This window comes from Curcuma longa, chromosome 9 (genome assembly GCF_044706935.1).
Source record: "Curcuma longa cultivar G26 ecotype Majalengka, Jawa Barat chromosome 9, ITB_CL_G26_1.1, whole genome shotgun sequence".
NCBI lineage: Eukaryota > Viridiplantae > Streptophyta > Magnoliopsida > Zingiberales > Zingiberaceae > Curcuma > Curcuma longa.
In genome coordinates this window covers 7,994,103-8,016,944 of record NC_133869.1, presented here as the reverse complement: position 1 = coordinate 8,016,944, position 22,842 = coordinate 7,994,103, and the positions used below count along the sequence as shown (strand labels likewise).

At 38.9% G+C, this 22,842-nt stretch overlaps 3 protein-coding genes and 2 pseudogenes across 4 annotated transcripts; 3 read left to right on the top strand and 2 right to left on the bottom strand.

The window, feature by feature from the left end:
- The first annotated feature begins 821 nt into the window (after positions 1-821).
- On the top strand, positions 822-8,732 carry LOC141834829 (uncharacterized). The gene is given in 4 exon segments (XM_074722201.1): positions 822-1,308; positions 1,910-2,077; positions 2,080-3,406; positions 6,873-8,732. Coding segments are annotated over 4 exon segments (3,360 nt in total). The 5' UTR covers positions 822-875; the 3' UTR covers positions 8,305-8,732.
- Positions 8,733-9,067: 335 nt separating this feature from the next.
- LOC141835434 (uncharacterized) lies at positions 9,068-9,891 on the bottom strand. Its single transcript, XM_074722889.1, has 2 exons — positions 9,443-9,891; positions 9,068-9,345 (listed from the first exon to the last, which is right to left on the bottom strand). Exons 1-2 carry the CDS (start codon positions 9,806-9,808, stop codon positions 9,211-9,213), a joined length of 501 nt encoding a protein of 166 aa, XP_074578990.1. The 5' UTR covers positions 9,809-9,891; the 3' UTR covers positions 9,068-9,210.
- A 750-nt stretch (positions 9,892-10,641) lies between these two features.
- LOC141834784 (syntaxin-61) lies at positions 10,642-17,208 on the bottom strand. 2 transcript variants are annotated; one of them, XM_074722150.1, is made up of 8 exons: positions 17,079-17,208; positions 16,504-16,618; positions 13,992-14,105; positions 13,464-13,577; positions 13,022-13,203; positions 11,906-11,996; positions 11,279-11,344; positions 10,642-11,021 (listed from the first exon to the last, which is right to left on the bottom strand). In XM_074722150.1, the coding sequence occupies exons 2-8, from the start codon at positions 16,555-16,557 to the stop codon at positions 10,911-10,913; spliced, it is 732 nt and encodes a 243-aa protein (XP_074578251.1). In that variant the 5' UTR covers positions 16,558-16,618; positions 17,079-17,208; the 3' UTR covers positions 10,642-10,910. The 2 variants fall into 2 exon arrangements, with proteins under 2 accessions (XP_074578251.1, XP_074578252.1); XM_074722151.1 differs by having other exon boundaries at positions 17,110-17,198.
- A 1,285-nt stretch (positions 17,209-18,493) lies between these two features.
- Positions 18,494-21,115, top strand: LOC141834496 (alkaline/neutral invertase CINV2-like; annotated as a pseudogene).
- A 297-nt stretch (positions 21,116-21,412) lies between these two features.
- LOC141834495 (uncharacterized) lies at positions 21,413-22,109 on the top strand (annotated as a pseudogene).
- Positions 22,110-22,842: the final 733 nt, after the last annotated feature.

Here is a 22,842-nt window from a genome sequence, read left to right as displayed (position 1 = left end):
CTCTCCATATGGTCGGAATTGTATTGAACTATTGAATCAGTAATTATCTTTGGCATTGTTTTTTTATATAAATAGATTAAGTTTTCACTTTGCTCCTGTAATTTTCCCTCACGTTAGTTTCTTTTCTTCTTGGTGTATGTTCACTCTTATTTTATTTTTTTGGTAATTCTAGTATTCAACTTTTTGAATCGATTAATTCTAAAGATGATCAATCTAATCCCAGGAGAAGTGCAGATGAGCCCATACGGATGGTCTCACATCACGGATGATTCGAATATCGCAGATGCATGAAATATCTTACGTGAGAATTGAACTCTCGTTGCATGAGAGCCGGTCTTGTTGTTTATCATTGCATCTTGCCCTGTTGTTTACTTGGGTGGATGGCTTAGAAATGGTTTCATTTCATCGGAAAACTTCCTCAGGTGTTCAACTCAAAACATGTCTGTACAAGGAAATTTTAAAAATAAAGATAATTTCTTACAGCTGCAATTTTTCTTTATTTTCTTTTGATAAAAAAAAATTTGAAGAAAAAGACAAGCAATTTTTTAAATAGTATTCAGTGTTAGGAGCTCAAGTTTGAAGTTAGAAATTTTTTTAAAAAAATTATTTATAAATATATATATATATATATTTATAAAAAAATATTTATTTATTTTCTTTTTCTTCCATAAAAATGTTTCACTCGACAAAATCACGTGAGAGACACGAGACATATGTTCGAGCTTCCAATCAAGGGTTTTGAAGATTTTAACTTAAAAACCTCTTCTGGTTCTCTGCCGACCTAGTGCCTGCCTGCAGCTCTGCCTCTGCGGCCGCCGGACTACCGCAGTTCGCTGGTGGCACACAAGCCGAGCCCTAATCCTTCCGTTAGATCAATGAACACCCGGATTTTCCGATTTTTACCCCCCGTCCATTTCTACTCGCCTTCTCCACTCTCCCCTCTTCGTGTTTCCTTCCTCCTCATCCACTCGGTCGCCGGCGCCGCAGTGCTTCCTCGGAGGCCGGAGCCCCCTTCTCGACTCCCTCGAGCTTTCTGTCCTACCCATTCTTTTTCGTCTTCCTCGAAGAAGCATTACGAGGAGGATGGCAGGGACGTGAAGGTCGCGGTTTGGTGGGACTTCGAGAACTGCAGCATACCTGCTGGCGTCAATGTTTTCCTGGTGGCGCAACGGATCATTTCGGCGCTGCGTTCCAGTGGAATCAAGGGTCCGGTAACTATTAATGCATTCGGTGACGTTTTGCAGCTCGCGCGATCCTCTCAGGAAGCTCTCACCTCCACTGGGATTTGTCTCACCCATGTACCGCGTGGTTGGTTCATTTTCTTCGCTCATATTTGGTTTCTGCAATCAAGTTTTCTCTTTTACATTGCCTATGAGTTTTGTCTTAGCGTTGGTTCTGGTTTTCATAGCTGGAGACTCTAATTGTTTTTGAAGGGTGAATTTTATCAGCTGTAGCTTATTTATAGAAGCTATTGTGTTAAAGGATAAAATGCTTTTGGAGCATAAGTGGTATACAAGGAAATTACAGTTCAAGCATGGGAATGTTACTCCTATTAGTTAAACTTTGTATTCTATTTCTTGAAAAATTTGTTAATTCTAAAGCCTAAGAACGGCTTGTAACCTACTTGTTTTTCCTTCCTGTTTAAAGTTTATGATTTCTGACAAAATGTACTCAATTAGTCGTATGCAAAAAGGCTTAGATTGTTTAGCTTTCTTTTTTTTTTTCTCTGCAAAAATTCTAAGCTGATCGTGATTTTTCATCTAATTGTTTTTGTAGTACTTGTCTAATATCTTTTGTGCATTGATGAAGTTGAACTATCAATTAAGATAATTTTTTTTGTGAGCCTTGTCTATTAGATTTCACAAATATATCTTTAGTGTGTTAAAAATCTAGAACTTTTGTTTTATAGGCGGGAAAAACAGCTCAGACAGGTCCTTTATGGCCGATCTTGTCTATTGGGTTTCACAAAACCCACCTCCTGTTCATTTCTTTTTGATATCTGGTGACAAGGACTTTGCAAACATCCTACATCGCTTAAGGATGAGCAACTATAACATACTGCTTGCCAGCAGGGAATCTACCCAGGCGTTCTCTGCAGTGCTGCCACCATTATGTGGTCCTGGACTTGTTTAGTTAAGGGAGATAATGCAACTGCCAAGCATTTTAACCACCCACCAGATGGTTTTTATGGTTCTTGGTATGGACATCACAAAATTGTCTTGGATGATCCTTTCTCTGAAATGGAACAAGCTAATGGAAAAGGCGAGGAATCTGTGGAACCAAATTCTGAAAGTAAGCCTCGCCCAATTCCGAAGGCTTTTGTCAATGCAATCCGGCAAATTCTGCACTCATATCCTGAAGGGATCAATATGTCAGATTTACGAAATGAGCTCAAAAGGATTAATATGCCTGTAGAAAAGGATTTCTTTGGGTATAAGAAGTTTTCACACCTTCTCGCATCAATGCCAAACATATTGAAGTTCATATCCAGTACAAATCTTGAAGGTCAACCCCTTGTGGTTGGTAGGCATATAAGAACAGCAGATTCGTCTCCAATGCGATCTAAAACTACTCAGGATTTTGATTACGGTGTCGGAGAGACGAGTCATACTCCAAAAGAGGATGGGAAACCACTCTCTGTGACTCCAAATAATGATGTGGGTCATACACCCCTTACACCTGACAGTCCTGCTAATCAGGAAGAGATTGACTCAGATGATAATAAGCCGTCCTCCCATACCCATAGACAGTATGGTGTGAATGAGGGGGGAGTATTTCAAAATTTTAAGAGATATTTTTTCAAGTTTCAGCAACTCAAGGAGCCATCTTCTTTGTCTGCTAAAGAGAACGCTGAAGCCAATCATGCTGTTTCTACTTCCAAGCAAAGAAAAAATATAGTTGAAAGCGGATTTCTGCAAAGGATCTGGGGACTTATGAATCATCCTAGTACTGATCTTCCAGCTTGGAGAATTTCTAGCATTTCTGGTCTGGATTCTACCTCTAATAAGGATTCTGGTGAGGCAGAACCAGCCTGTGAAGTAATTGAGAAGTTCAAATGTGAAGATAAGAAGACAAACTGGAAGAATAAGCTTAGTCCGAGCAAAAGTGCTAGAGAAGTTGGTGAATCACCTGCAACTGATAAGACCACTGGTCACTCTGACATGCAAACTGTTCGTCCTGAGACAAAACAGAGCTTCTTCAAGAGAATTGCAAGATGGTGGCCCAAGAAATCTGAGAAAGACCAGGAAGCTGTTCTTGAACCTGGAAAGGAGGTTATCAATAAGTGTAATATTGTTAATCAGACACCATCTCTTGATGTATTCTCAAAAGGATATTTTTGGGATGCTCTAGAGTCATTTTTGCTCACTTCAAAGGGAGCTGAGCTTATCTCAAAATCAAGAACAAGGTAAGTCTATGTTGTTTACTTCATTTTCTTTTATAGAAGCATGCTCATGGTTACAAAGCTATTCAAATATCATATTTCCTATTTTTCCATTATAACGTCTTAATGCAATTTTTTACAAGTTTTGCTTATTCACAGTTGTCAAACCTCTATCAGATGTAGAGATACATAGATTGTTTCACTTCTTGTCAATCAGAACAATAGATAATTTCTACTCCAAAAAATTTCACTTCTTGACGCCAAACTATACATAAACATCCAAGATGTATTCCAATATCACTATGCCAAGCTTCCAAGATGTAGTAATGATCTTTGTTGCAGTTTGAGCCAAAATGAGTGGTCGTTTGACAACATTTTTTGAGACCATAATCAATGCTTTTTGTTTAACTGCATAAATTGTCTTTTCGATTTTGTATATTCTAGTGTTTCCCTAAGCAACATAATTTGGAGGCTGTTTCATATAAAACCTTCTCAAAAAGCAATTAAGAAAGACCTTTGACATTGATTTGAAACATCTCCCAACTTTAAGTGACAGCTAAGGAGATTGGATGGTGATGAAATTGAGATGAGCATCTGGGGATGACATTTCAAAGCTATTTTGGTGCAATCAGCAGGGCTTTATATCAATCAATTTTTCCATCCAAAACTACTTAACTATTCAAATGGACTGCACAACAACCTTTGTGTAATCCCCTAGAAAATCCACTTTATACAGTTGTATATATCCAAATGGAGGCCTTTAAATCCATTCTTAAATATATCAAGAATCCCAGAATAGGTTTTGAGTAGGTAAACCTATGGCACTGAGAATAATCACTAATAAAAAGATAAATGAAAGATGCCATTACTAGAGTGGAGACATTCTGAACGTTAGAATGAACCAGATCATTGAGAAGAATAACTGTGCTCGCAGTACCAGAAGTCAAACACAGAAGGTGAACTTTGTCAATCTTACACAGGCATGTAGTAGAAGTAGATGAAGAATGTAAAACATCTTTTGACTATCAATCAGACGAGATGAGGCACCATAATCTAGTAATTCTTAATCTTGGATCTTAATCTCAAAGCACTACTACAGAGGAAGTCTTGATGGTAAATACAGACAACTTTAAAATTGTTTATACTTGACTGAATTAACAGTAATGGCCAAGAGTGCCAATTCAGAGTTGATGATAAAGTGATAATGACATCTGGAGTTGTTGGTATTTCTATCTTGTTTAATGGATATTCAGTGCAACTACATTCTAGATAAGGTGAAAATGGATTCCAACCTACACTATAACCACATACATCATTTCCACGACCTCGCAAACAATATAAGGAACAATTTCAAATGAAGATGTGCATGCTACAGATGCATGAGCTAAGGAAGTGCAGAGGCCTACATATTAGAGGGAGATGTTATTTGTGACATTTCCAAGTGTGGTTGAACAACGTCATGATAATTATCGAGACTAGACAACAATTTTTCCATCTGAATTCTTTAAGTTGGCACTTCAGAATTTTAGGATAAATAAAATAAGGTGATTAAACTTTTAAAAGGTGTTTTTAGGCGGCAAGCAACTGACTAACTGCATAGCGCATTTGATATGCAATGTATATGTTGTTGTAAAAAGGATTAAAATAATTGAATTTATAATAAAATAAAAATGGCAAACATGTATATTTAATGAAGAATATTTAATTATTGAAAACAAGTTCATGAATAAGCAAATAGTTGGATAGTCTTTTATGATGAGTTGGATAAGCAAATGTAGAGTTGGGAGATGTGGCTGATTTGTGGCAACAATAGCAGATATCGTGGACAAGGGAGTGTGTTGCGATGAGGAGAGGGTGGAGTACTGCACAAGGAGGATGCTATGCTGCCTTGCTGCCGTGAGAAAGATAGACATAGAATTACCAAGTAGAGATAGTGTTTAATTGTATTATGGACAAGATATTACAATCCATGTGTATTTAAACATCAAAGCTTCACATTGTATTAGTAACTAGTAATGTGGAAGTAGACCCATTTATTTCTCACATGAATCATTAGCAATATGATTTTTTAATAATGATTGCTTTTACAGTCACACATTCAACCATGCGTCTCCTATAGACTATACAGATTATTCAGTCCCATTTTTTTCATACAGTTTTTATAGAACAAACAAAAAATCTAGTAAAGAAGGTGTTGATTGATTTCAATAGTATTCATGTAGTCCTGCATAGACCTCTATGGATGGATGAGATCCATGTAGTTGGGATAGACACGGGTTGATGACACCAGCTTTACAAATGAATATAAAATTTTCCTTTCCATGCAAGGATACATTGATTAAACAACTAACTAATCAGTTGGCTAGCATATCTTCAATCTATGAATGAAGACACGGACTGTTTAGGGTACCTTTAAGTTTCACGTAATAGGTATCTGTCAGTCTTTTGGAGTAATTTAAGAATTTATGCAACATTATAGTATTTGCTCAATAGAATACTGATTTTGGAGTTTCGTCTTTTAACCATTATGGGGATTTTGTTTGTTTCGGATGTGTTTGTTAAATATGCTTATTTCGCAAGCCTTTGCTTTGCAGGATTAAGATTATGGAACCATTTTCTTTTGTACTGTGTGCTCCTGTGTATTGATATTCAGGTATAATTCAGTCAATTTGAACTAGGATTTGATCAAGTCCAAACCCAGTCTTTGGGAGCTTTATGTTTGAATTGTTAGATTGTTGATCTAAGTCATTATGGTTGTGGATTGAGGTCATGATATTCTTGTTGCATATTTCTTAAAATGGAAGCCTCTATAGAAGTTCCGAATTGGCTTACAACATTAGTTTCTTGATGGTTTATGAAGCACTAAAGGTCTAACAATTTTATATGGATTTTAGGAAATTTTGGCAGTTTAGTTAGCTTAAGCCTTTCTATTTTGTCCTAAATTATCGTCCAAACCATCAGATTTATCATATCTAACCTTGATGAAATAAAATTTTACAAATTCTTTTCTCCTTTTTTTTTCTCAAACCAGTCACTCTTTAACCTTTTAACAATACAGAATTTTTCATCTTATCACACTAAAATAATCTCATAAACAACAATTTCATGACTGCCTAGGACTGCTAGGACCACTTAGAGGGAAAGCAAATAAAATAGCACCAGACAGGCTGGTACCATTGTTTTGTTGCTCATACCATTCTGGAATCTATTATCTTGCAATTCTGGAAACCTGAGGCTGGTCTATGTTTCTAGTCCCCCTCCCCTTCCATATTTCATCCTTTGTATTAGTTTCAAGAAAGAACGATTCTGCTAACTTTTTATATTTTTAAGGAAATACCGTGGCATTCATATTTGTACAGGACTTGGGGATAATTCTAACATTTCTTTGTAACAATCTTCTAAATCCCATATAAATCTTCTGGAGAACATTTAGTAAATTAATCTGTCATATTGAACCTTTATTTGGCTATGGTGTTATTGTTTAATTCAGGGAACAAGTGGTACATGGGTTACAGAAGGAAGGTCCTTGGGTCCTTAAAGATCTTTCAAAAGCCCAACTTCTTGAGCTGGTAAATTTGATGATTGTCGAGAAGAAATGGATCAAAGTGTCAATTTTGCAGATGTTCCCTTTTAAGCTTACCTTTGATGAACAGAAGTGTGTCACATCACATTCCTATAATTCTAATGGTTTAAGTTCTCTTTTCACTGTGAAAACATCAAAAGTTAGCACACAAAGACAACCTCAGCAGGAAACATCTGATCATAAGTCTGGTTTGATGGGGAGTTCATTTACCGACACTACGTTTGCTAATCAACCCCAAAACTTTGTGGAGTTCAAAGCTTGGTTTCAGAAAGCCTATGAAAGTAAGGAGGACCTACAACCTGAAGATTTAGAAAAGATGTTTGAGAACATATTCAGCATAAAACTTGTTCCTTCCTCCTATGGATATCCAGATCTGCAAAGTTTGATTGCAGTTTGTTTAAGTGATGACAATCATAAGAAAACAAAATCATCTCCTAGTCGAGAAAAAATGCTATTTCATTGCAGGAAGATCTTGATAGAGCTTTTTGATGAATATCCTGATGGTTTCAACATGAGCGAATTCAAACCAGCTTTTCTACGGAAGTATGGTTATGTTTTGGATTTTCAAACACTTGGCTATCCCAAGCTTGCTTCATTGTTAGAGATAATGCCTGGGGTGAGGATAGAATCCAGTTTTGTAATTCCTGCTGAAAGATTCCACTCAGATTCCAGCTTTACTAATCAACCAACACAAGATGATAAAGCCAATGCCACTGATCGGGGAACTGCTGCTGATGACTGCGCATGGGAGGAGCTGGGCCCTGTGTATGAGACAGTTACATGTGGGGATCTTACTACTGTGCCAATTAAGGATAAAGAGGTAACCTATGATGTGGCTGCTCTCTCCGATGATGAATTTTCTGAGCCAGAAGAGGGCAATACACCTCAATTGCAGGATCCAGAAGGGAAATCTGGAAGATGTAGGGAGGAAAGCTCTCTTATTCAAATTCTTGATTCATGGTATGGTAGCAAGGAAGGCGGTGAGAAGTCACAAACTCACAATGAGCAAGCTAGAGCTAATCAGGAAGGTGGTAAAAAAGAAAGTAGCAAGGAAGGCGGTGAGAAGTCACAAGCTCACAATGAACAAGCTAGAGCTAATCAGGAAGGTGGTCAAAAAGAAAGTAGCAAAGATGGTTGTGAAACGGAACAAGTTGGGGCTGCTGATGGCCTCGTGGACTGCTCCAAGGATAACCCCAAGATCCTGAATGATGTTAAGCCAAAATTACGATTCCATAAAAAATATAGTTTCGTTGCAGATTCAAAAGATGACAAGGAAAAGTTGGTCGATAGCATACTGGGTAGTCTGAAGAAAGCTGGAAGTTCAAAGTTAGCAAGTTAAAAAGATTCATCTAGACAAAAGAGATCCAACATTCAGTGCTCACATTATTAACTCCGAGCCATGGATTTAGTTCAGCCACTGAGTATTTTGCTTGGCTTGTGCCATTCAACTTTGGCCGATTATTTTGCTGCTTCTGGCACAATATTTATCGTAGTCAACAGATGAGAATACCATACAGGTTTTTTGTTTTGCATGATGATCAATCTTTTTTGTTAGGACTTGAAATTATGGTTCATGGTAGTTAAGCGATACCAAATCTGTAATAGCATCAATCTAATAAGCCATTTTTGCCGGATGAGATCTGCTAGTTTGATTAGGCTGATTGTGTCGAAATCCAGGTGTGTAATTGCTGCTTTTGACAACATTATCTACCATCTGTTGGCTTTATTGATGTTTTAATTGATTGAATCAAGTCCATTTAGAATCGAGTTAAACTGAGTTTGTGATAAGAACAAATAATGCTCTCTAAATTGTCGTGTAAGCTAGTTCCGACTAACCCCAACCCGATTGGTTGATCGAAAGTGTGATTTTAGATCAATTTCATATGATTTTGATTAATGACACACGACTGGATACAAAAATTGGTAGCTTAATTGAATTGTGACTTGTGGCTGTTGGAAATGGCTGAAATGCCACAGACACTTTGGCATTTTCTCTCCGATCAAAGTGGTCCAAGTAATTACGGCGACGATACTGCAAAATATGCAGCAGAGTCGAGGTTAATTCCCAACGAACAACTGATTAATCCAACTTTGTAGGAAGAACGAAAGCAGAAGTAGCTTTGAATAATTCCAGTCGCACCAATAAAGCATAAAAGAGGGAGAAAAAGCAACAAAAAGGAGATTTAAAAGGGGGGAAAATAAAATAAAATAAACTACACAAGTTCCTGCTTTGCTCATGCATGCGCTACGGAAAGCGGCCGGAGGAGTTGGCGTCAACCCACGAGGCGAGGGCAAGGCAAAGCGAAGCAAAGGCGGGCATGATGAGCAGCATCAGCGACGGCACGCCCACTGCCTCGCACGACGACGCCATCCCCACCACCTGCCCAACGTAATTTCACCTCTCAATCTTCTTCATCATCATCATCATCTTTACTTTACGAAAAAAAAAAGAGGCAGTAAATTAAAGTTGCACGCACCCGGTTCTGCGAACCCGGCGTCGGGAATGGCAGGATGGTGGCCGTGTCGGTCTCTCCCACCGGAAGTGGCACCGCCGGGCTGCTGCTGATGAACGGGATCGAGCCCCCCGTCTCCGACGAAGGAGCGCTCGCTGGGGTCGATTTTTCCTTGGGCTCCAAAGGCCCCGAGTCCACCCACGGCGTCGGAGCAGGGCCGGAGGTCGTCGGAGCCCTTAACACATGAGGAGCCGCCGCGACGTCGGCTCCGGAAGTGGGCGCCGGAGCAGGGAATGACGGGAAGTCCGGAGAGGATTCCGGAGCCAGAACAACGTCCACGGCTTGAGAGGCTCGAAAGAGGAGGAAGATAATAATAAGAATGAGCTCCATTCTGCGGACTGCGCGTCGCAAGAGAAGCAGAAGCTTAATTTGAAGCGAGCGCAGCGCTTTAGTGGCACCGCACCAGACTTTACAGTGAGGCAGCTTCAGTGGGGAACAGGACAGGAGAGAGGAGGGGCCACGGGAGGCTTCGATAGCCGAGCTACTCTTCTTTGTGCAGAATTTCCAAGGAGAGAACAAAAGTTGGAAAGGATGGAGAGAATGGTAAAAGGCCAAAAGGACAGACTAATTGCGCAATGATTACTTTAATCATTCATTTAATTAGTCTAATAATTCAGAGAGCTCGATCTTGACTGCATAGACAAAAAAGTAGGACTGGACTGGTACAGGAAGGCGTGATGGGGTGTTTGTTTGTATTCCTGTGGGGTTTGGTCCATGGAGTGAAGGTGGCGTCCATTTCCATGCGTAAGGCAGTGACTTCGAGGTGCCTTTCCTCGTGCAGAGTATTAAATCGAGCGTAAAGGCGAGCTTCATGACTCGAGGTCGGAGAAAGCAGAGCAGAGCAGAGCAAGAGACTTGTGTATGGATAAACTCATTAAAAATTAAGAAATTCTTATTTTCAAAAAACTCAATAGCACCAAATTTAATTCTTTAAAATTAAAATATAGACTTTAAGAATATTTTATATGAAGCCTTTTTTCAATCTCAATAGCAACTATTTATTAGTCAACAATATATTGCAAATTTTCATCAACTTGGAGAGAGAAACTCTGTTGGTTCCGAGTTTGAGATATTGACCCTATTGTGAGCCTGTCCGACTTAAAGAGTGAATCTATTACACTGCACGAGTAATGGTAAATGAAGATGCCAGCGACATATTAACGTGAGAAAGCAGAATGATTGCATAGAAAGAAGGATTCGCATCGGCAGTAACAGTCTCAAACTCAAGTAAGAAATAAAATAGAGAGCACAAATATACAAGACTATATAAATCTACCGTCCAAGGGCAACTGAGAATAGCAACCTTTTGCAGTTCGTTTTGAAACAAATTCTGGAGGATGACTAAAGTGCGACGACTGCCATTTCAATTTGTCAAACCCGTCTGTGCAATCAAAGGAAACCAATGGGAATGGTGGCTGCGTCTGTATGTCTACTATGTGAAAAACACCAACACAAAAAGAATGATGAAGAGCACAATCAAAAACCCTATCATCATGAATTGACCCTTCGCACCAGCCTTCTTCATCACCACAGCAACTTTTTTCTGCATGGGAAAAGGTGCCCTACCTTAGGGGTCTCATATGAAAGGCTAAAGGATGAATAAAATCCACCTTTCAGTAACACTAAAGCTCTATCATATTGAAATAACAAGGTTTGTTTATATCAGAAGTAAAAGTAGCTATGGTTTCAGTCGTAAAGGCACCAAGAGTTCTACGCATTACAATATATTAAATAAAGGCCCAATCATCAGAGAAAAGTTTGCAAGTTATAAAGCAATCCAACAAGCTCTGAAATGCTAACCTGAACAAAGTCGAGCCTATTGGATGTGGTATCCATCTCCAAACTCAAATCATCCAAAATCCTTTCCTACATCACAGATGGAATTATGGAATTTAACAATAATGCAAATCATTCGCTGGAATCTGTTAGGAATCAGATGAGGATGATAGAATGGCAAAGGGCATTTATCTCATCAGAAGCAAGATAATCTTTTATGTCAGCAGAATTTCTTCTACTTTAGAGAATGTTTCTACCACATCATGCTGCAACATCATATCATGACTATTAATACATGTATTCTTTTCCCATGTTGTGTTCAGTTACAAATGGACAGCATAGGCAACACAAAGTCCATCTCTTCTTCAAACGAATAGGCAATGAGAATATAACAAATTATGTTTCAAATAATTACATTTAATTAAACCTAGTGAAGCAAGCCTAACTAGATTAAAAAAAACATCTTCTGTAAATGAACATAGATTGTTTTTCTAGGCTTCTATCCTAATATTGGTTAAAAAGAAATTTTATTTCTTAGAGGATGAGTTAATGGCATCTAGTAAGCTTTATCAAATTGGTTGGGAAGTGTTCTATAAGCCCATTCTCTATCATCATAGGACAAAGAGCAGCATAATATCATTTCAACCTTACCTGTCCAACTAGCTCATCATGTATAGTAAGGCCAATGCCACCTATCCTCTGAACGCTAGCACTGAGTTCATCAAGCTCCTCATCCTGTTGCCTGAAGGATAACTTGGAATCATCTATGTTGTCATGAAATAAATATTATTTGCTTAATAGTTCCAATTGAAAATTACTAAAAAAGCTAAATTCAAAAGACAATGATGTTAAGGTGGATCCTAAATCGTCTTTAAAATGACTCCAGTAATCTCTATATCCAATTTATGCAGCCAATGCTCAATCTTAGAAAACATAGCAACCATACGAATAAGTGTGTACTTGCAGCATCTTCCCAAGGCCTCGAAAAATATAGTAGAACTTCACATGAACATTAAAGGGTAACTTTACTCAAGGACTAGGTGTCATGCCCATTGAGATGAGAGAATTCACCCATCAACTTGTTAATTATAGCTCACATGAAGCCTAATGGTGGCAATATCATGATGCAAGTAAGCCTCTTCAACACCTCATCATGCTTATGATTAGGTCCGTTCTGATACCAATTGTCACAACCGACTCACATAAAAAAATTAAGGTCATCAAATTCAACAATTGGCCCAAGATACTTAAATCTAAGCCAATTCGCTTTTCTAAATTGATATTACTCCGTAACTCACCATGTGAAACTAAATAGGATGCCACACAAGGACAACTATCTTATAAGACTTTGGCATCCTCTTGGAATACAAAACCATATTGGGTAAATATAATATAAAGGCTAAAAATTCAAAAAGAACACTACACATGGTAAGACAAATGTCAAACTGTAGAACCAGCTGCATACCATTCTATGCCTAAACTTTAGGAGGGGGGGGGGGTGGGGTGGGGGGGGGGGAATCCAAAAAGGGACAAATGGACAAATTATATCTACATAATTGGACTTTTCTAGTATTCAGTGTAGCCCCTCTAATTGGAAAAATCACTATTTTAGTTCCTCATCGAAATCAAATAGGGTCCATAGAATACCTTCCAACTCAAAGGGTGGTGCATATGATTTACCCGAAAAGAAATACAAAATTAAGCCTTTGACTAATCGACATCTAGAAAACCTCTCAGAGAGCAGCCAAATTTAAGTGAAAATATTACTTCATTAATAGTAGCTGCCTATCTGATTCTGAAGATATGAAGTCATCGGTGTCGGAATCTGATCTCCCTGCCTTGGAATTGTAATCATTTGGATGCCTCATTAATTCATGGTGAGCACCATTTAGATTAGGAGCAAGTGAACCCTTGCTTTCAGCTTGCACTGTTCTCCTGATGTTAAAAACCTATATAAGAACTAAATTCATTAGTCAATATAGTTAGAACCTAGATAATGATTAAATTCGTTAGTTTATTTAAATATAAAATATAGGAATAACATGACAGTGATTGTATAGTCGAGACTACATAACTAAGATGTTAAATTTAGATATGACAAGATCTCAAACTCAAACCAAGTATGCAAGCAACCTTCAAGATAAACAAAGGATGATGAAAGTAAGCTTAGTTCAATATGTTATAAGTAGAAAGGAGAACATGTTCATGCCTGATGACGAGAAGTGCTGGTCCACTTTCTACGTCTTTCAAGTTCAACCACATCAAGACTGTACCGAGCTGGATCCTTCCCAGCAACTGCAATTGCCTTGTCCAATTCATCAACCTTTAAAAAAAAGGAATAAAAATTGTCAAACTAGAAGTGAAAATAAAATTTGCCAAATTAAGAAGCATATAAAAGAGAAGGGGAGCCTTGGCGCAACGGTAAGGTTGCTGCCATGTGACCTAGAGGTCACGGGTTCAAATCCTGGAAACAGCCTCTTGCCAAAGGCAAGGTAAGACTGCGTACAATGGATCCTTTCCCCGGACCCCGCATGGCGGGAGCTTCGTGCACCGGGCTGCCCTTTTTTTTTTTTTTTTTTTTTTTAAGAAGCATATAAAAGAATATAAATTGGAAATACACATTTACTGCCTGAAAAAATTACAATTTTTCCCTTTTTTACAAAATTTTTCTTTTATTGTCCATATGTTTTATTATGGTAAGAAATCACTTTATAAGTGCATTCTTGGCCATACATACCTGCCACTCAATGCTTTCACAACTGGAAAGGAGCTCTTTGGTAAGACGTACACGCTCGCCAATATCTAATGATGCTTGTTCCCATTGCTTAAAAGTAGATTGCAACTTATCGATCTGCAAAATGAGAACAGATCTAGATGAAATGATGCAGGAAAATTTCCTAAAAGTTGGTCCTAGAAAGTTTTTGCAGTGTGCCATAGAATTTAACCTGCATACTTTGTGAAAAATTTATTCAGGGTTGGTAAAGAAATGTACATTGAGATAGCTTTTCCATGTAACGAGTAGAATGTCAAACAAAGGTCATTTTCTTCTAAAAGAAGACAGAAGCTTCATGCTCAGATAAAAACATGACAACTATCCTTGCATTAATAAACTTCCTTTTCATGCAAGCTTTATTATGTTATAGATATTTTGGAACCAATCAACTTTAATCAAGGATGCTATTTGCTTTCTGAAACATGACACAAATTTCAAATCTAGGCTTAGTAATGATACCAGTCTTGTAGATGATCTAATTGTTGCCACCTACCCGTCAATAACAAAAGAAGGGACAATGTTCTGACCAACAAAAAGTGTTAAGAGGACATTTTGACAAAGAAAAGGTGCTATTAGTGCAGCAGAGGAGCTGAAGGATGTAGGGGTGGAATCGATGATGTGGCAGCAAAGATCCTCCTAAAAGACAAGTGAAGGGATGGGAAACATGTGTATGTGTGTGTGAGTGTGTGCATGCAAGATCACACATATGTGTGTACATCATTTACATGGAATCTCTCTCTGGTTTCATTAATATCTTTCTATCTCTGTTGTTCTCTTCTCTCTGTGTTTCTTATTCAATTACACACTCACATTTTCTTATTAAATTTCTCCATTTGTTATCCACTTCATATTTCTCATTGGATTGCCTTTCGACTTTCTCAATTCTCTGTCACTTATTAGATTGAAGTGAGAGAAATGGTACAGATGCTGAGTCACCACGTATTGGCCAGCACAACCGGGCACCAATCATATTATTGGGCAATGCTATCATGATTTGTATCCAGTATATAGGTGGTATTAATTCAATCTGGAAAAACTACTTGACACAAGATTCTATCCCTGTTGGTCCTCACTGAAACAAATTTTCAACTTATTTGTATATATCAATCTAAGGAAATATCTTAGCAACAAAATATAGAGTAATCACTAACTGCCCTGAGCCTTAGTACCCTACTACATCAAACATAACTTTTGAAGCATAGAAGAGGCATCTGGTCACTCAATAGATTGCAATCTGGGAACAATGGTTCAGAACAAAGAATCTGTCGACATGTATTCAAAACTCAATCTAGCATTTGACAAATGAATGATATCCTCTACATTCCGTGTTTGCTCCTAGTATTTGGACATACTACATGGATTTTATTCTTGAGATCTACACAAGGATATTTTCTCCATAATATTCAAATCAATTAAACCAATTTTCATTTGGTATACCTATACCCCCAACACCTTCAAATTTATTTTCTTTAACTTTACCGTCTATTCAAGCTACCACAAATTATTCCCATGCATGTGTTCTTGCTTTTAAAAACAAATATAGTAACCCTACACATCCATCATACCATTCTTACTATATTATTTATTAACTTTTGACCTTGTTACTTCTTAACAATTAACCAATACAATATGGCTGTAGGTTGTGTCACTGTCTTATATTTTCTTTCTAGCCTAAAGTACACACAACAGTCACATAAGACTGCAGAACTTGTCTCTGTTTCAACCAATCATTCTTTGTCCTATCACTGATAACTTCATTAGAGGTCTACTTCTTATTGAACAATAGATCCAAAATATCTAAAATTAGCATCTACAAGAAACCCTGCTATTACTCATTGATCAAATCTAGTTAAGCTATTTGAGACATCCTGAATTTTACTAAAGTTGCAATTAGTTCATAAAAAAGATATAGCAAACCTATACTTCAAACTTCAAACTAATGTCTCATGATGAGCATGATCCCAGAAAGTACAAGAGTATGGCTCTGCTGAAATTCATCAATAAATGCAGAAGAACTTCACTATCACATCCATACTAAGTTTGATTGGCCAAAAACAAAAATAGAAGTTTGATAGTGCTATTGCATCCCTGCAACCCTAATTAAAACAACAACAAAAAGAAATTTAATATGCTATTTGATTTGTATATCCTACTTGATATTTCACAAAGGAAAGTGTTTCAAGTGGCACATAATCTCCATGCAACTATCTGAAAGTTCCTTAACCTAATCAAGCATCTGTAACACAACCTTTAAGAATCATGTTGTCTACAGATGTCTAATACTCTCAAAATTAGGATTGTCTTCCTGATCCATATGATGGACTGATCACTGGAGTCTCAACTAATCAGAACGTCACACAGAATTCTCTTTATTTGTTATGTTTAATTATGTAGAAACAAAAATATACTATATTATAACCTTTATCAAGCAACTAACTTAATTCTTAACAAAAGTAATCAAATAGTAACAACTTACCGATGCCTGAATTTCTTCCTTAACAATGTAAAATGGGTCTCGAGCGGGAGTCATCTCAGAACGCTCTTGGAAACTGATCACCTCTTCTCAACTGGTGCATCAATTCAATATTATTCTGCACGCACAAGAAGAAGCTCAAATACGGAAGATGATAATGAAATGCCGATTAAAACACATTGCGATATGACATGAAGCAAACGAAAGACTATCAATAATACGCAAAAGCTTTGTTGCAACCAAAATTGCTACTTGGAATAATCGATCTGGAGACAGAAACCTCAAATAAAATCTTCTATATCAATGCAACATATAGGAGATCTCTGTAACGGCCATCTGACGAAGACGGTAAATTAAATCAGAAGATCAGGACAATCAAAAACCAAAATTCCTCAGAGCGGGCATCAGATAAAGATGCGGGCGTGAGAGGAGGGGCATTGACGAGCAAATAACTAGGATTGGCACATGTGTGCATGGATCTGGGAAGAACTGAATGGAGGGGAGAATACAAGGTCACAGATGAGTAAGAGAAAGGGGCGAGGAGAGAATACAAAGAGAGATTTCCTTCCTTTTATCACCTTTATGTAGAGCGCAGGATGAGATCTTCACCTTGCTCGCCGGAGATGTGAGATGGCAGCAGCAGCCGATGCGGAGGTCTCCGACAGCCTCTCTCTCTCCCAACGACACCGCGTCTGGGCTCGGCGAGAGTGGACCGACGTCCCATCCTCTCTCGGGTTTGATCCATTGCACTGCGAATGACAATTACGGGTCGGATATTATTGGATTGTAGACTTAAATCCGCAAGGCAAAGTCGCCCGAACCCAATAAATATATATTCTTTATGGTTACATTTCCATTTATATTTTGGTAATTATTAGTCATTAGGAAACTAATTATTAGCTTCCTTTAGCGTTGACGTTTACACTTCCCCGCCTGCTCTCTTCAGCTTCCAAGAAGATTGCGGACTTTGCACTATAAATGCTCATGCAAGTTCCAGTTTCCTTCTCAACTCTCAACTCTATCGACTCCAGAAGCAGCATCATGAGTTCCCTTCAGAATCTCGCAGTCGTTGCGCTCACCTTCTCCTTCCTGGTCACCATGGGCAGCGGCCGCATGCTTATGCCGCTGGAGTACCACCACGCCGCCGACCTGGAGGCGAATCTTGCCGCAGAGCTCGCCGGAAGCGGCGGGCTGGTGGAGTGCTGGAAGTCGCTGCAGGAGCTGCGGTCGTGCACCAGCGAGATCGTGCTGTTCTTCCTGAACGGGGAGTCGTACCTTAGCCTCGACTCCTGCCGCGCCATCCGCGTCATCACACACCACTGCTGGACTTCCATGGATGCTCCAACCTCGGTTTCACGGTCCAGGAGAGCAACATCCTCCGCGGCTACTGAGACGCCGAGACCGCCCACTCCCCGCCCGCTCGCCCGCCGCCGCCATCTGCTGCCCCATGGCCATGGCCGCCGATGCTCTGACGCCTTGATTAAGCCTTCACTATTATTGCAATAATTAATTTTCCAATTATAGTATCTTATCAGCTTTGGGTCATAATTAAATAAATATGAATACTGTATGTATGCGTTTGAAGTGTGTACAATATCAAGTTCTGTATTAGCCACATCAGCCCACCAACCATGTCATAATTACTGCGGCCATCAATGTTTATTTTTCAAGAAAATCTTCCGAGTTTGGCTTTCAATTTAATTATGGAGGGTGAGCCTTCTCACCGTTGCAACAATCAACTACAAATATGCTAAATCTATATATTCAATTATGAATGCATTCAATGCATCCATAATACATCTCAATATGCGCCGTCACAACAAACATTTAAAAATAAGTCTCAACCTATTTTGAGCTCTTTTGCTTGTGTTCTTTCTCACATTTGATCTACTGTGCGATTACACAATCCACCGCCTCGTCTAGATCAGCTTAAATGGATTTTTGAGAGAATTAATGTGAGTTTTATATTCATTTGAGAAGGATTTTCGTAGCAATGATCGAGGAAATGGACGGGACGCACGAGGCGGGTCTCTGGAGAGTGGAGCCGCTCTGCTCCATGGCGGAGGCCGACGACTTCGACCACCTGTCGCGGTTGCTGGACCGGCCGAGGATTAAGATAGAGCGAAAGCTGTCATTCGATGAGCGGTCATTCAGCGAGCTCACAGGCAATCTCCGGTTGGTGGATGACGTGTTCCCCTGCTGCCGGAACGTCATTCTCGGGCACACCAACCTCGTCTCCTCGGGACTGGTTTGAGCCACATCCGATGATCGCAGAGGCATGGGATGCTCTCCTAAGGTCCATTGTGCTCTTTCGTGGCCAGCCTGTTGCGACATTAGCTGCCATCGGCCGTTCCTCGGAGGAAATCCTTAACCATGACCAGGTACATTGTTGAACAAATATTCTTTAGATTCAGAAAAAATGCCTTCTTTGACTTTGTTCTGTTGGATTCAAAGCTTTCACCCAACCTTTCTAAAATGTCAACTCGATAGAAACTTCTTGAATTTTACTCTCTTTAGGATTATGTTTGAATTAAACCGAAGACACTATCAATTGATCCCTTGTTGTTTGTTAAATGGACAGTTTTGTTGGTTCATTTCGAAGTTTTATAACATAATCCTTGTTTCAATATCTGTTAATCTTGTATTAAGTCTTTGTGCGCGATTTTGTGCCAAGTGCTTTGGCTTTCCTTATAAACGGCAAGCCCGAGATAGTTAAAAACTTTCTGTTGAAGACGCTCCTCCTCCAGAGTTGGGAAAAGAAAATTGATCGATTCAAGCTTGGGGAAGGGGTCTTACCAGCAAGCTTCAAGGTGAAACATGACCCTGTTAGGAAAAGTGAAACACTGATAGCAGATTTTGTGAGAGTGCAATTGGTAGGGTTTGCACCCGTTGATTCTGGTTTTTGGTGGATTATTCTTCTTCGAGCCTATACAAAATCTACTGGAGATGTATCTTTAGCAGAAAAGAAAGAAGGTAGAATATCATGATGTTATTTCACAATCATGTTGAATGAACTTATAATATTCATCTGGTGCAAGGCCAGACTTAGTTGTATAAGTTTCATAGCCAAAGTCTTAATGACATTACCTTTACAGAAATATTATGCTGCTTTAAGTTTCTTTTCTGATATTTTATCATAGGAGCAATAGGCTTTGCATGTACTGGAGCTTGAAGCCTAATCCATGGAAATATATATCATGGTTCTAGTTTTTTGTTCATGTCTGAATCCAATCAATGGAAGTATAACTTGTATATCAATGTACTCTACCACTCTGACATACCTAATGTCATACTGAATCCTTGTAGTGTTTGGTATCGTCTGGCAATTGGTCAAAATGTGCCAAAACAGTTTTAATAGTTAATTGTTCCAATACCACTAGGTAGATTTAATGTCATCTTCTCATATGCTCGGTGCTGAACTTCATAAACTCCTAACAAAACCATTTCTAGAGATTAATATGGAATTAACCTGTTTGATATCTAGCATGTGTTGTTGGTCTGGTAATGTAGTGTGATCTGGAACTATTAGTCGGGAATATTGTAGATGTTCAAGTTTCTATCATAAAGTTTCATTACTGAAGCTGATTGTACAGTTTGTTCTACTATTGCAATGATACTCATTCTCAACTGTATCTGTTGTTATCTAAATCATGAAATTGTTCCTTTCTGATTGAGCTATGCATATGCTTGATTATTAATAAGCATAATTACTTCAGAAACCATATTAATATTGCTTCTTTTTGGCAAAATTTAGGGTGTATATGGTTATCCCATGGAAATTCAAGGCCTCTTTTTCATGGCTCTTAGATGTGCATTAGCAATGCTTAAACCTGATGCAGAAGGCAAAGAATTTATAAAGAGGATAGTACAGCGTTTGCATGCCTTAGGGTATCACATGAGAAGTTACTTTTGGCTGGATTTCCAACAGTTAAATGATATATACCGCTACAAGACTGAAGAATACTCTCATACAGCTGTGAATAAGTTCAATGTCATTCCTGAGTCAATCCCAGATTGGATATTCGATTTCATGCCTTCTCGTGGCGGTTACTTTGTTGGAAATGTCAGCCCTGTAAGAATGGACTTCTGATGATTTGTGGAAACTGCATTGCCATATTATCATCCCTTGCTACACCAGAGCAATCAGTCGCCATTATGGATCTCATCGAAGAGAGATGGGAGGAACTGGTTGGTGAAATGCCCTTAAAGATATCTTATCCTGCTATAGAAGGTCATGAGTGGAGAATTGTGACAGGGTGTGATCCTAAAAAACACAAGATGGAGTTATCATAATGGAGGATCTTGGCCAGGTAAGTTGAAATGCTTTCCCTCGTTTTGTCGGACAGTATGATTCCTTAGTGAATTAATCTGAAGAAACTTGTTTGGTTTTTTTGGTGAAACAACAATTATTTTCTCTTGTTGATTGCAGAAACTTTGCATATAAGAAAATTCCACTAGTTCACTGACAGTGCCCTAACTGCATTAAGACATGCTTATTTGTGACAGAGTCAAAATATTCATGACATTCTGCCTTCACTAAAATCGCATGCTAAATCCTTTGTATTTAATTCATCACTTTGATAAGTGACTATGGCTATGTGCTTTTACAGGATGAGTATAAATCAAAGGTTTATCATAGACAGTATTCTTGTATTGTTGCTCAACCGATTTTACCGAGTTTCACTCAGTGCCGGATACCTCCAAGATTAATTAAATTGTAAAAGCTAATACGTGTATTACTAAAAAAAAATTAACCTATTCGTAATTCTAATTAATTATTTAATTATTTGAATTATCTTTTTTTAATCATATGAATAAATTTTGTTATGATGGTGTGACCGTGTGACGCGAAGAAATTTCTTCCCGCTAAATTTCAACTTGTAGATCTCCGACCGCCTCCCTTCTCACAGCGATGGCTGGAGAAGAACCTGACGCCGGCGGGGAACCCCCAATGGCGAACACCTCCGATCCTCTCCTATCCCCTCCGACCTCCCCTTCGATCTCCCTTTCGACTTGCCATCCGTCGTCGCACTCTTCCGCCGCGGCCAGTGGCGTGCTGTCCTCGACGCCGTCGCCGTCGCACGCCGAAGGCATGCCTTCCGTCCTCACCACCACCTCATTAGTCTCGTTGTCTCCGCCCTCGCCCTCTCCAATCTCCGTCGATTCTCCGACGACGCCGCCGAGATCGACTCCCTCGACGCCCCTCTGGATTCCCCTCGCTTCCGATTCGAGTCGTACGCTTCTTCCTACCCCGGACATTCAGGTTCCATGATCCCATTCGCCCTCCGCTTCCTCCACGCTGACCTTCCCCAGCGCCTCGGTACCAGATCCGTCACCGTCGACCGCCTCTACGCCCTTTACGACCTCGTTCAATCGAGACCACCACCGCATCTGCAGATCTATGGCGCCACAGGGAGGCCTTCCTGATCGTTGACCTCTGCTGCAACCACTTCGTCTGCCGGGAGTAGGAGGCGGCTCTCGCGCTGGTTCGGCTGCTCCTTGAGCAGGATCCATCGAACCCTTTGCTCCTGTCCAAACTTTTAAATGTTTACTTTATAGTTAAAATACTTAGAAAAGTATTAATGTTGTATCTTATCCATGCGATTTAACAATCATATATATGTATTCATTGTTTATCTTGATAGCTTCGGGGGTATAATTGAATCCGTTACTAGGGAAATTGTTTTGTGAAAAAAATCTCTGGATCTATAAAAAGTGAAATTTATGCTTGTGAAAATTATCGAGTGATTGGAGCTGAAAAAAAAGACTTGAAATTTTTTGAACAGTGTGAGATGGAATTTGTTGATTCTCGGATAAGAAGATATCAAATGGGATACATAAAACTTGCATGTCCTTTAGATAACCCCCTTAAAGAATTAGATAAACCCCTTAAGTGTCGAATTTCAATAAATCTGAGGTAATGTCCTCCTGTAGTGGTCAGCTACAATTTTTCAATTTACTTCCTCATATATAATCATAGGGTCAACTATGTAAGATCCACTCGGATAACGGATTCTATCTTTTATTGAAGTTTATATTAATAGAAAAAAAGAGAAATAGATAAAGAAGTAATGAATTCCATCCAAATCTTCAAAAAATTAGTAATTTTTATCTTCTTCTAACTTTGGCAAAAAAATGGTGGGAACATGGTTGAACCAAATGTTCATCGCATGCTTGGCCATTATGGGAAAGATTGACAACAAAAAAAATCCAATATATGTTACTCTCTAAATAAATGGTGAAAATAAGCTTTTTATTTTGTTTTCTCATTATTTCCATCCAAGTAAATGAGGTCCCCCCCCCCCCCCCCCCCCCCCCCCCCCCCAAGTTAAATGGGTTCCC